We start from the raw sequence: 11,818 nt of genomic DNA, 5'->3' as shown, positions 1-11,818 counted from the left end.
GGCAAGTCACTCAATCTCTCTGGACGTCAGATTTAACGTATGCCTAACAGGACTAGACTTGAATTCGTATTTCCCCCGTTTTGAGAAATTTGGTTTCGACATCTAGGCCGCTAGACAAGGGAGGGGGAGGGGAAGACTTCCTGGAAGAAGATTTAAAGAGTCGGGGGTGGAAGAGAGGAGGGAGAAAGGGAATCGGGAACGCTTGCGCAGTAAACACCTCACATTTGCTTGCCCCTCCCAACCACTTCTCTGCAGCAGGGAATTGCAGGCGGCGCTCCACCTATCCTAGTCCAGCTGAGTGACAACCCCCATTCACTTTCCTTCTCTACCTATCAACGCACTTCTCCCGCCCCCACAGCCGCCCAGTCGGGGGCGGGAATAGGACAGGTTTGGCGAATCCGCGACGCCTGCGTGGGCGATCTACCTGCTCATTGGACATAGTCAACGCCAGTCCCGCCTCCCAGGCCCACTCCCCCGCCTTCCTTCTTATCAATCCCTCCCTTCTCCGGATCCAATCAGCATCGGACCCGGCCGCTCGGAGGGGGAGGTCCCATAGCACGCAACCGAACTCCGCCCGTCTCTCGGGCAACGCCTCTTCGCCCCCCTTCCTGCGAACGGAAATAGCGGGCCGCTGAGCCAATCGTAGCAGCGTGCCTTTGTCCGGCGGCCAATGAGAGAGGGAGCGAGGTGTGAGCCCGAGTCTGAGCGGCAGTAATCCGGACCAATGGGAGACTGATAGCTCAGGACGACGGGCGCGAGGGGAGGGGCCGGAGGCGGAGCCGCGGCCTGCCAGCCCGCCCGCCAGCCAGCCCGCCCGCCCTCCCCCCCGGCCGGCTAGGCTCCTCGGCGCTGCTTGGGGTCCTTTCCTCCCGGTCCCCGCCTGCCAGCCCCCGCTGCGCTGTGCCCTGCCCGGCCAGGCCTGGAGCCGACACCACCGCCATCATGCCGGCCGTCTCCAAGGGCGATGGGATGCGGGGGCTCGCGGTGTTCATCTCCGACATCCGGAACTGTGAGAGCGCGGCCAGGGGACACTGGAGGGAGGGGGAGCGTGGAATTGAGGGACTCGGGGGTTACAGAGGGGCCCGGGCGTAGAAGCCTTTGCGTCGTAGAGGGGGAGAATAGAGAGGCCCCGGGGGGAACTTTAGGGCGGGGGGAGTGGAGAGACTTAGGGTGTCATAGAGTGCCTCTTGAGGTGACGACACGGAGTGACTAGAGGCGTCCGGGAGGGTCTTAGAGGAGAGGAGTCTAGTAAGGTCCCAGGGCTGGGGACCCTAGAGGTGTTCCCTGGGAATGATAGAAAGGCTTGGGGAACCTATTAGCTACGGGCTTAGAGAAATCCCTGATGCCGATAGAAAGAGAAGGAGGTGCACGAGTGGGCGGGGGGGGGTCCCCTGTGCGGCGATAGAGTGGGAGAAGGCCAGAGGGGACCTGGAGGACGTGAAACACAGGAAGCATAATGGTGCCGGGCTTTGAGGGCCTGAATGAGGGGGTGTCATAGAGGGGAAGGGGCTAGGTAGGTCACTGAGGTTCCTGGCTAGTGCATAGAGAGGGCCTGAGAGTAATACAACGTCCCAGAGGGTTGGGGAGGAGAGATGGGAAGGTGGGGGACCATAGTGGGACCCTGGTGAGGGATAGGGGAGCTCCAGGATGGAGGATGGCTTAGTAGACATGGAGGGCAGTGGTGAGGAGACTAGAAGGGTTACTAAGGGGAAAAGAGGGATCTAGGAACACGGAGGAGAGGTGCTGCAGGTGGAGGGTGTTGGGAGAACCTGAGACAGGAAGCTGGGGCCTGGAAAGAAGAGGACATAATAAAGTGGGGGCTTGGAGGATGTGTCAGAACCGGGAGAGCCCAGAGCTCAAAGAAGGGCCCAGGGAGCCTTGGGAATTTGCGGGGAGGAGATCTGGAAAGCTAAGGGTTGGAGGAAGCCTGGTTCCAGAGAGAGGTCAAGGGTCAGGGAGCAGGGCACTCCTGAATCTACAGCCCTCTCCCGTCTGACCACCTCAATATGGGGACAGTGATCACCAGCAGGAAGGATCGTCGTGACGACGAGAGGCCTGGCGCCAAGTCAGCTCCCAACTCCTGGGAGTGGGTGTTGGTGTTTGGAGCTGCCAAGAGCTTCCGAGGCTGTATCTGCACGGGCTCTGGGGTCAGCCAGACCCGGGTCTGAGTTCGAGCGCTGTCACTCCCCGGCCATGTGACCTTGAACGGGGGACTTCACCTCTTGATTGCCTCATCTGTCAGCAGGGGCTGCTGATTGCACCTTCCTGATGAGGTGGTTGTGATAATGTGTGTGAGTGAGGCCTTTTGCACGTTCCAGGCACTGGGCGGTCTTGGCTGCTGTTTTTGTCACTTCGGTGGGTCTGAAGAGCGGCCTCTGTGATTACTGTAGAACTGAGGAGGTATGAAAGGATCTGGCATGTCGGAGGTGAACGAGAGGGCTGGAGGCTGTTGGGTGTCAGGTGGAGGAGAGATGTTAATAGTTCTTACGGAAAGAGGTGAGTGAGGAGGGGTTGTGGATTAGGTGGGGGAGGGTGCTAGCAGGTGTGTGTGGCCTCTGATGCCGGTCACGGATGTGACCCTCGGCGACTCATTTAACCTCTCCAAGGCTCAGTTTTGTCTGCAAGCCCCGCCGATGACAGCACCTTGCCTTCACTCATTCATTCATTTGACAGATACTTTTTCGTTACCCCCTTTTGACACTGCCTGGGACTGGGCTCCAACAGTGAACAAGAGTCCCCGGCTTGGGAGCCCCCGTGCCGTGAGGGAGATGGAGAATAAACACAGAACTACAGTAAATGATACCAGGTCAGAGGGTGACTGGGAGGAGGAGCCGGGATTGAGATGGGGCTTGGAGGTGACACGTGAGTAGACTTTTGAGTGAAGCGAGGGAACAAGCCCTGCAGATTTTGGAGGCAAGGGGGGGGAGGGGTCCAGGCAGAGGAATGGTGTGTTCAAAGGTCCTGGGTTGCAGCGTGCTTAGCGTGTGTTCAGGTAAGAGCCGAAGGGGGAGAGGGCGGGAGATGAGGGCAGCCACGGATTTGGGAGGGCTTTGTGGGCCTCCGAGAGCGCTTTGGCCTTTCTCTGAGTGCAACGAGAGTGGCAGGAAGGTTTAGAGGCAGGAGGGATGCGAGCTGCTTGATGTTTTAAAATAATTCCTCTGCCTCTGTGAAGAGAAGAGACTCGAGGTGGCAGCGGAAGCAGGGAGATGATTAGGGGCTGCTGCCGGCATCCGGGTGAGAGATGGTGTTGGCTTGACCCGGGGTGAGAAGTGGTTGGTTTGGGGACACGTTTTGGAGGATTTGCAGAGGGATTGGATGACGGAGGTGGGGAAGGAAAGAGAAAACAGGTCGGTGTCGCTGCAGGACCCCAGAAGGGGGAGACTCTGACTCGGGGGGAATTGAGCCAGATGGGTTGGGGCTAGGGAATCGGGGATTCCTCTGGTCCTTCATCGTCTCGTCAAGTAACTGTTGAATGGCTGGTGTGTTTCAAACCTTACCAAGGGCGCTGGGGACACAGTGGTGACTAGGACAGATTGGTCTGTGTCCCTTGAGAATCTCCCAGTCCCATGAAGGAGACAGGTACTGCATGAAAATGGTGGCAGTCCTTCTCACAAACGCATGTATATAGATGTTCATAGTTGGGCTATTCACCGTAGCCCAGGAGCGGAAACAAGACAACCCAAATGTCCATCGTCAGATGCATTGGTATACAAGATGTGGTAACCCGCGCCATGGAATATTACTAAGCCATCAAAAAGAAGGACGCACGCTACCACATGGATGAACCTTGAAAACCTCATTCTAAATTCTTTTTTTTTAATTTACTTATTTTATTATTTTCTTTAATGTTTATTCATTTATTTTTGAGAGGAAGAGAGAGAGAGTGTGAGCAGGGGAGGGGCAGAGAGAGGGAGACAGAGAATCCGAAGCAGGCTCCAGGCTCTGAGCTGCCGGCACAGAGCTCGATGCAAGGCTCGAACTCCCGAACCGCGAGATCATGACCTGAGACGAAGTTGGATGCTTAACCGACTGAGCCACCCAGGCGCCCCTTGAAAATCTCATTCTAAGTGAAAGAAGCCAGACACAGAAGGCCACATGAATGATTTTGTTTGTCTGAGGTGTCCAGACCAGGTGATGAAAACGTTCTGGAAATAGATCTTGGTGCTTGTTGCACAAGACTGTGGATATACCAGAGACCACTGGCTTGCCCACTTTATGGTTGGGTGAATTGTATCTCAATTTTTAAAACTCTTTTTTAATGCTTATTTATTTTTAAGAGACAGAGACAGAATGTGAGGCGGGGAGGGCAGAGAGAGAGGGAAACGGAATCCAAAGCAGGCTCCAGGCTCTGAGCTGTCAGCACAGAGCCTGACGTGGGGCTCGAACTCACCAGCTGTGAGATCATGGCCTGAACCGAAGTCAGACACCCAACCGACTGAGCTACCCAGGCGCCCCTCAATTTTTTTTTTTAAGTGGAAAAAACGTGTAGCTGTCCTAAGTCCGTGAGAGAGAGAGGGCCACCATGTCGAGAGAATGAAAGCTCTCTCTGATTGCAGTGCTCAGACAATGCGGCATAGTTAGCCAGGCCAAGGGAGGCAGAGAAGAGCTGGGGAGGCAGAGGGACAACAGTGCAAAGGTCCTGGGGCCCAAGCGAGACTGAGCTAAGGCCTGTGTGGCTGATGCACAGAGGGACGGGATGGGATCTGATTGGGCAGGTGGGCAGAGGCCAAGTTGGTGTCTGTCCTGAGAATACTGGGGAGGGTTTCAAGCAGGAGTGAGGGAGCCGAAGGCCTGAGGGATGTGGATGAACCAGGGCCCGGAGCCGAGCAGGTGGAGGAGGGAGAGGAGTGTTGAGCCATCCTGCTGGAGAATCTGAAGGGCAGAGTGGAGTTCAGGGGGAAGGCTCTAGAAGGAGATGAAAGGCAGGCTTTGAGAAGGAGGGCAAGGAAGGGCAAATTCTGCCGATAAGGGGAAAGGTTCGGGCTGGGCCTGGCCTGAGGGCTTCGTCCTGTGCTGTCCTGTGCTGTCTGGAGCGGGGATCTGCCTCCCAGTCACTTAATCTGCCTGGGAGCTAGCTCCCCGGGCCCAGGCTGGGGCTGCCCTCCCTCTAGGGCCCCAGCTACCACTAGGCCTGAGGAGAGTTTGCGAGGGAGTGATTAAGAAAGGGGGAGTGGTGCTGGGTTTCACAGTGCCCTGAGCTCCTCCATTGGGGTGCATCCTACTCCAAAAGTGTGACCCATTCCATTTGTGGCATCTCCCCCAGCCCCTGGAGCACAGGCCCTGCTCTGATCCTTCCCAGGGTCCCCAGTTCTGCCCCCTGTGGGACCTGGCCCACGGGCGTCCTTGGAAGATGTTTGCTAGTTGAATGAATAAGGAAATGAACGAATGAATGAACCAATCAATCTTTACCGGCAACCAGACGCTGCTCTAAGTAATGGGACTACAACAGTGAACAGAAGTCCTCTCTCTCATATTCTATGGAAATATATATTCTCATATTCTCATGCTCATATTCTAAGGGAGCACGGATAGGTACACGAATAAATATAGAGTATTCAGGTGTATAGACAGGTAGCAGTGGGTGTTGAGAGGAAATAAAGCAGAGAAGGGGTATGGGGACAAGGTTAGGGATAGTGCTCTTATATAAGCTGGTCAGACAGTCTCTTGCTGAAAAGAGGACATTGGAGCAAAGAATCAAATTGGGTGGGTGAAATAGGCCTGCGTAAATCTGGAGGAGGAAGTTCTCGGCACAGCCTGTGCAAAGGCCCTGAGGCAGGACTGTGCTTGCGGTGTAGGAGGAATTCAAGGAGGAGGAGGAACAGGAAGAGGAGGCCGCGGCTGGCAGGGAGGGCAGGAGTTGCAGTCCGAGAGAGAACTAACTAGTGGATCTGTAGGGCCTGGAGGATGACAGGACTTCACTGAGCCCCAGCCTCACCCACTTCTGTGTGGCAGCTAGTACTCTTGGTCCACAATCTGCATTCAACACCTTTCCCGTGTCGGGACTGTTGTGAACCCAGGGGATGCCCCCTGAGAGTGAAGCAGCCACACGTCCCTGCCCTCAGGTGCTGTCCCTGCCCTCAGGTGCTGTCCCTGCCCTCAGGTGCTGCATTCTGCCCAGAGGCCGAGGGTTGACAAATCAGTATGTGCACCCTTCACATGGCAGGCGGCCGCCCAGGGATGCTTTCTGCAGCTGTGTTCTTCACGGAGAGTATTTCCTCTCAGGGGTGGCAATGCCTTTGATAGCACAGAGCACATCTGACCCAGCGAGCCGCGTACGCAAGCTCACATTTTCCAGTAGCCACGTTAAAAAAGTAAAACCAGTGAAAGTTTAACGTCTTTTACTTAGAACGTCCGCCGTATTATTTGAATGTGTAATCAATATTTTAAAAAAATATTCACGGGACAATTGATGTTCCTTTCTCAACCAGAGCCACAGTTTCACTGGAAATACTTGTTCTGCATTAAGAGTTCGTACAACTTAGGGTCAAAAAAGCAGATTCACAAAGTACCTGAGTTGTTCCAAATGTACGTTGCAGTAACTGAATTGAGATTTTTTGGGGTTTTTGTTTTTTGGGTTTTTAAATAATTTTTTTAACGTTTATTTATTTTGAGAGAGAGAGAGTGGGGGAGGGACAGGGAGAGAGGGAGAGAGAGAATCCCAGGTAGGCTCCATGCTGTCAGCGCAGAGCCTGCTTGGGATTCTTTCTCCCTCTCTCTCTGCCCCTCCCCCAGGCATATTCTCTCTCTCTCTCTCCCTCCCTCAAAATAAATAATCTCAAAAATATGTATATTTATATATAATTTAATATGCAAATCTATTAATTTACGTATGCATGTGTCCATACACGGAGCTGGCATATGTATAAAAAAGCCCACAGGGGCCCCTGGGTGGCTCGGTTGGTAGGCGTCCGACTTCAGCTCGGGTCATGATCTCGAGGTTCCTGGGTTCGAGCCCCGCATCGGGCCGTGTGCTGACCGCTCGCTCAGAGCCCGGAGCCTGCTTCGGATGCTGTGTCTCCTCTCTCTGCCCCTCCCCCGCTCACGCTTTGTCTCACTCTGTTTCTCAAATAAATGTAAAAAAAAAAAAATTTTTTTTAAATGAAAAAAAAAAAAAAGCCCACAGATATAAGTGTCAAGCTTGATGAACTTTTCCTGACTGAACACAGCTACAGAACGGGCCCCCCAGATGCAGAAACAACATCCTTAGCTGCCTGGCACCCTCCTTGTCAACGCTCCCAGCCCCGACCCCCCCTCCAAGGATGACCACGGCTCTGTCATCCAACACTATAGGTTAGTTTTGCCTGCTTCTCGAAGCTTTTTTTTTTTAAGTTTATTCATTTATTTTGAGAGGGAGAAAATGTACGAGTTGGGGGGGAGGGGCAGAGAGAGAATGAGAGAGAAAATCCCGAGCAGGCTCTGCGCTATCAGCACAGAGCCCGATGGGGGGCTCGAACTCACGTACCGTGAGAGCGTGACCCGAGCCAAAACCAAGAGTCAGCAGCTTAACCCACTGAGCCACCCAGGTGGGCTCGAAGCTTTTCATAGAGGTTTAAACAAAGCCCAGAGAATGCTCTAGCCCCAAATTCAATTGCTGTTCAAGTGTCCATCTGTCTGCGATGACGTTTAAGCAGGCAGTTTGTAATATATGGTCCATTTATAAAACAGGACTTTTTTTTTTTTTTTTGGTCCTTACAGAATAGTTTTAAGGCAAGCACTTAAAACAGTTGTGGCCATCTAAAAAAAAAAATAAAAAACAAAAAACAATTAAAAAAAGTAAAAATAAGGAGAACAGAGCGTGCATCTCGCACCCTTGCTGGGCGCTGCCCCCCACCCCCTGCCACCACCCTCACACAGGTTCTCCTCTCCCGTGAACTGCTCCTGAACCCTCCTCACCTTTCACTGCCCTCCTCAAATGTCCCCTCCTCGAGGCAGCCACCACCAAGGGCCCCAAGCGGCCTCTGTCCCTGCGCGTCTCACTCAGGTGTGGGGACAGGGCTCATTGATCGCCTGCGCCCTATCAGGCCGGGAGCCCCTGGAGGCAAATCACAAGTGCAACGTCCGCAGGGGTCCTGGGTGCCCCGTGTCGCCGCGCCACTCAGGCCTGGCCCGTGGGGCTCAGGAACCGAGTAATTACTACATGAAGGATCAGATGGCCTCTGGGGCCACACGGGCCAATTCCGGCTCATCACTGAGGAACTGGCCCTTCATCACCTGGGTCCCAGAGACCCTGTCCCACTGTCATCCCCAGGCCCTCCATCCCCTTCCTGAGGGCAGAGAGAGCACAAGCAGGAGCGGGGGAGGGGCAGAGACAGAGAGGGAGGCACAGAATCCGAAGCAGGCTCCAGGCTCCGAGCTGTCAGCACAGAACACGACGTGGGGCTCGCACTCACGAACCGTGAGATCATGACCCGAGCTGAAAACAGACGTTTAACCCACCGAGCCACCCAGGCGCCCCAACGTGCACTTCTTAAGGCCCTTATTCATGTCTTCATGCCTCTTCTCGGGTCGGCACTTGGTAGGCCCTTGGAACACAGAGTTGCTACCCAGATCCTGGCCCTGCCCGCGAGGGGCTCCTCCCGTGGTCTGGGGGACAGTGGCAGACCCCGACACCCACAGCATGTGCTCTGCTGGAGGTGACACAGGCAGTGTGGAGCCCAGAGGAGGCCCTGGAACAGCGCTGTCCCGCTGACATAGAGTATGAGCCACGGGTGTGGTTTCCACTTTTCCTGTAGCCACGTTTTTTTGTAAAAGGAGAAAGAAACTGGCAAAGTTAACTTTAATAATATGCTTACATAATCTGATACACCAAAATACTGTTATTTCAACATGTCTGGCATGGGTTTTTGTTTGTTTCTTTCTTTGTTTTAAGTATTTATTTTTGAGGGGTGCCTGGGTGGCTCAGTTGGTTGAGCGACCGACTCTTGGTTTTGATCATGATCAAACTCAGGTCATGATCTCATGGTTCGTGAGTTTGAGCCCCGCGTCGGGCTCTGTGCTGACAGTGTGGAGCCTGCTTGGGATTCTCTCTCTCTCTCTCTCTCTCTCTCTCTCTCTCTGTCTCTCTCTCTTTCTCTCCCTTGTCCCCACTCCCCGCCTTTCTCTACTCCTCCCCCACTTGCACTCTCTGTCTTAAAAAATTTTTTATTTTTGAGATGGGGTGGGCAGAAAGTGAGGGGGACAGGATCCAGATTGGGCTCTGTGCTGACAGCAGAGAGCCCAGTGTGGGACTCTAACTCACACACCGCAAGACCACGACTGAGCCGAATTCGGACACTCAGTTGACTGAGCCACCCAGGCACCCCAATATATTTCTTAATTTTTTAATGTTTATTTATTTCTGAGAGAGAGAGAGAGAGAGACAGAACATGAGCAGGGGAGGGGCAGAGAGAGGGAGACACAGAATCCGAAGCAGGCTCCAGGCTCCGAGCTGTCAGCACAGAGCCCGACACAGGGCTCGAACTCATGAACGGTAAGATCACGACCCGAGCCCAAGTCAGACGCCCAACCGACCGAACCACCCAGGCGCCCCGATATTGTTAAATTTTCAATGAAATATTTTACGTTCTTCCCCCCCCCCCCCCCCCCCCCCCCAGTCTCCCAGATCCAGTTTGTTTTTGCCACTTTAACCCCGTCTCAGTCCGGAACAGCCACGTTTCAGGTGCTCAAGAGCTGCCCGGCTGGGAGCTCCCTTATTGGACAGCGCAGCTCAGGGCCCGCTAAGCAATGCTCATAATCTGAAGCGGGAGCCAAGGTTAGACAGTAAATATAAATAAAATAGTTACCTGGTGTGAAATGTGCTTAGGGAAGACTTTTATTTTTAACGGTGGAAACAAGTATAAAGCATTGGCTGTGTTTTTTTTGTGTCTTTGTTTTTGTTTTCAAATGTATTTATTTATTTCGAGAGACAGGGAGAGAGAGAATCCCAAGCAGGCCCCGCACTGTCAGCACAGAGCCCGAAGTGGGGCTCGAAGTCCCGAGCCGTGAGATCATGATCTGAGCCAAAATCAAGAGTTGGTCGCTTAACCGACTGAGCCACCCACGCGCCCCAAGGCATTGCCTTTAAAAAAGTGGCCAGAGAAGGGCTCTTGGAGGAGGTGACAAGAGCTGAGACCCAGCTGACAAGGAGCTAACGGGAGAGATGGGCCGATGGGCCGGGCAAAGGGTGCAGCACACGCAAGGCCCCTGAGAGAGGAGGGAACGTGGGAGGCCGTGGGTGGAACACACAGTGAGGTGGTGAGGGGTGACATTGGTGGGGTGGCCGGGGCAGGGCCACAGGGCTTGGTAGCCATGGGGTGGAGTCCCCCCAGCAGGAGGCCGGGAGGCCAGGAAGGAGGCCGCTGCAGTGATTCGGGTCTGGGTGCGGTGGTCGTGGCGGGAGTCCCGCTGTTCTGTAGGTCAAGCCAAAGGGATGTGGCGACGGCTTGAGTGAAATGCTAACGCATCCGGGTTTCTGTCTGCACGAGTGAGCCTGTCGAGGATAAGATGGTGAAGTCTGGCTCCAGTGGGACTGGGGGACGTGGGGAGGGATGCAGCAGGCGGCGAGGGTGGCCGAGAGACCCGGTCACCGTCCAGCCGGATTGCCCTGATAGAGGAGGTGCCCGAGCATCAAGGAGCACGGGGAGCACAGGACCTAGCCTCTGGGGTCAGGGAAAGTCCTCTAGACTCATCCCATCCACGGACCTTATCAGAAGAGTAGGAATGTCGCAGACAAGTTGGGGAGAGGTTGGCAGCCGGGAAATGGAGGAAGTGGGTCTGTGGGGCGACAGGATGTATGGAGGGACAGGAAGGGAGTGGACAAGGTCAGCACCCACAAGTCTGGCCTTGTGACTGGGACGCAGTGGGACCTTCATGACGTTGGGAACCTGGGGGAGGAGCAGGTTTTCAGGAGATGCTGAGCTCAGTGGGGATGGGGTAGGGGTGAGAGTCCTTGGGGACAGTTAGAAGGCAGCCGAACTATTCATCCATCCATCCATCCATCCATCCATCCATCCATCCATCATATATTTCTTGCCAGGCCAGTTCTGGAGGCTGGTGGTGGAGGCATAACCAGAGCTGTGGGTAGAGATAGGGGCTCCCAGGGTGAGTACAGTTCAGGGGCCACAGTGAGAGGAGGAAGGAGGGAGCAAGTCAAGGGTCACCCCAAGTTATGTGCCAGGCTTCTCCTCCGGGTTGTAAAGACCACTGAGCCATGATTCTCACCTCCGTGAAGCTCCCAGCTAGAGACGGGGCCCAGGCCTAACCTCAGCCCCAGGGCCCAAGGCCCCAGGGTGGCGAGAGTGTGCCCTTCCAGCAGGGAGGGGCCTGGCCAAGGAAAATGAGGACGGGGAGCTCAACTGTCTGCGACCTTCATCACCCGCTCTGCCTTCTCCTCCCCAGGTAAGAGCAAGGAGGCGGAGATTAAGAGAATCAATAAGGAACTGGCCAATATCCGCTCTAAGTTCAAAGGTAGGCTGGTGGCCTGGACTCCTAGGGCTGGGAGAGGGGCTGGAAGCCTGGGTCTGAGGGAGGAAGGGATTGGGGACTGGGATACTTGGGACTCGTAGGCATGATCCTTCCTCATTCTGCCTCCCCTTTCCTCCTTCCTCTGGCCCTAGGGGACAAAGCCTTGGATGGCTACAGTAAGAAAAAGTATGTGTGTAAACTGCTGTTCATCTTCCTGCTGGGGCACGACATTGACTTTGGGCACATGGAAGCTGTGAACCTGCTCAGCTCCAACAAGTACACGGAGAAGCAAATAGTGAGTCCGGGTGGGGAGGGGCTGGGAGCCTGGACTTCTGGGTCTGAGGGAGGAGGGAGCTGGGAGTACAGACCCCAGGAT

General features: G+C 54.7%; 1 protein-coding gene and 1 long non-coding RNA gene across 3 annotated transcripts in view; both read left to right on the top strand.

Annotated features, from left to right (window-relative positions):
* The first annotated feature begins 774 nt into the window (after positions 1 to 774).
* The window catches only part of AP2A1 (adaptor related protein complex 2 subunit alpha 1), a 29,425-nt gene continuing 18,381 nt past the window's right edge, over positions 775 to 11,818 (top strand). For both annotated transcript variants that reach the window (XM_043598467.1, XM_043598466.1), the window contains exons 1-3: positions 775 to 1,009; positions 11,377 to 11,445; positions 11,595 to 11,737. In XM_043598467.1, coding sequence (XP_043454402.1) covers positions 943 to 1,009; positions 11,377 to 11,445; positions 11,595 to 11,737 — 279 coding nt within the window. In that variant the 5' untranslated portion in view covers positions 775 to 942. The remainder of the gene's footprint in view (positions 1,010 to 11,376; positions 11,446 to 11,594; positions 11,738 to 11,818) is intronic.
* Positions 4,412 to 6,384, top strand: LOC122493846. The gene is made up of 2 exons (XR_006300048.1): positions 4,412 to 6,062; positions 6,101 to 6,384. It is a non-coding gene; the product is annotated as an uncharacterized LOC122493846 (long non-coding RNA).

This window comes from Prionailurus bengalensis, chromosome E2 (assembly GCF_016509475.1).
Source record: "Prionailurus bengalensis isolate Pbe53 chromosome E2, Fcat_Pben_1.1_paternal_pri, whole genome shotgun sequence".
Lineage (NCBI taxonomy): Eukaryota > Metazoa > Chordata > Mammalia > Carnivora > Felidae > Prionailurus > Prionailurus bengalensis.
This window is presented reverse-complemented; position numbering and strand designations above follow the sequence as displayed.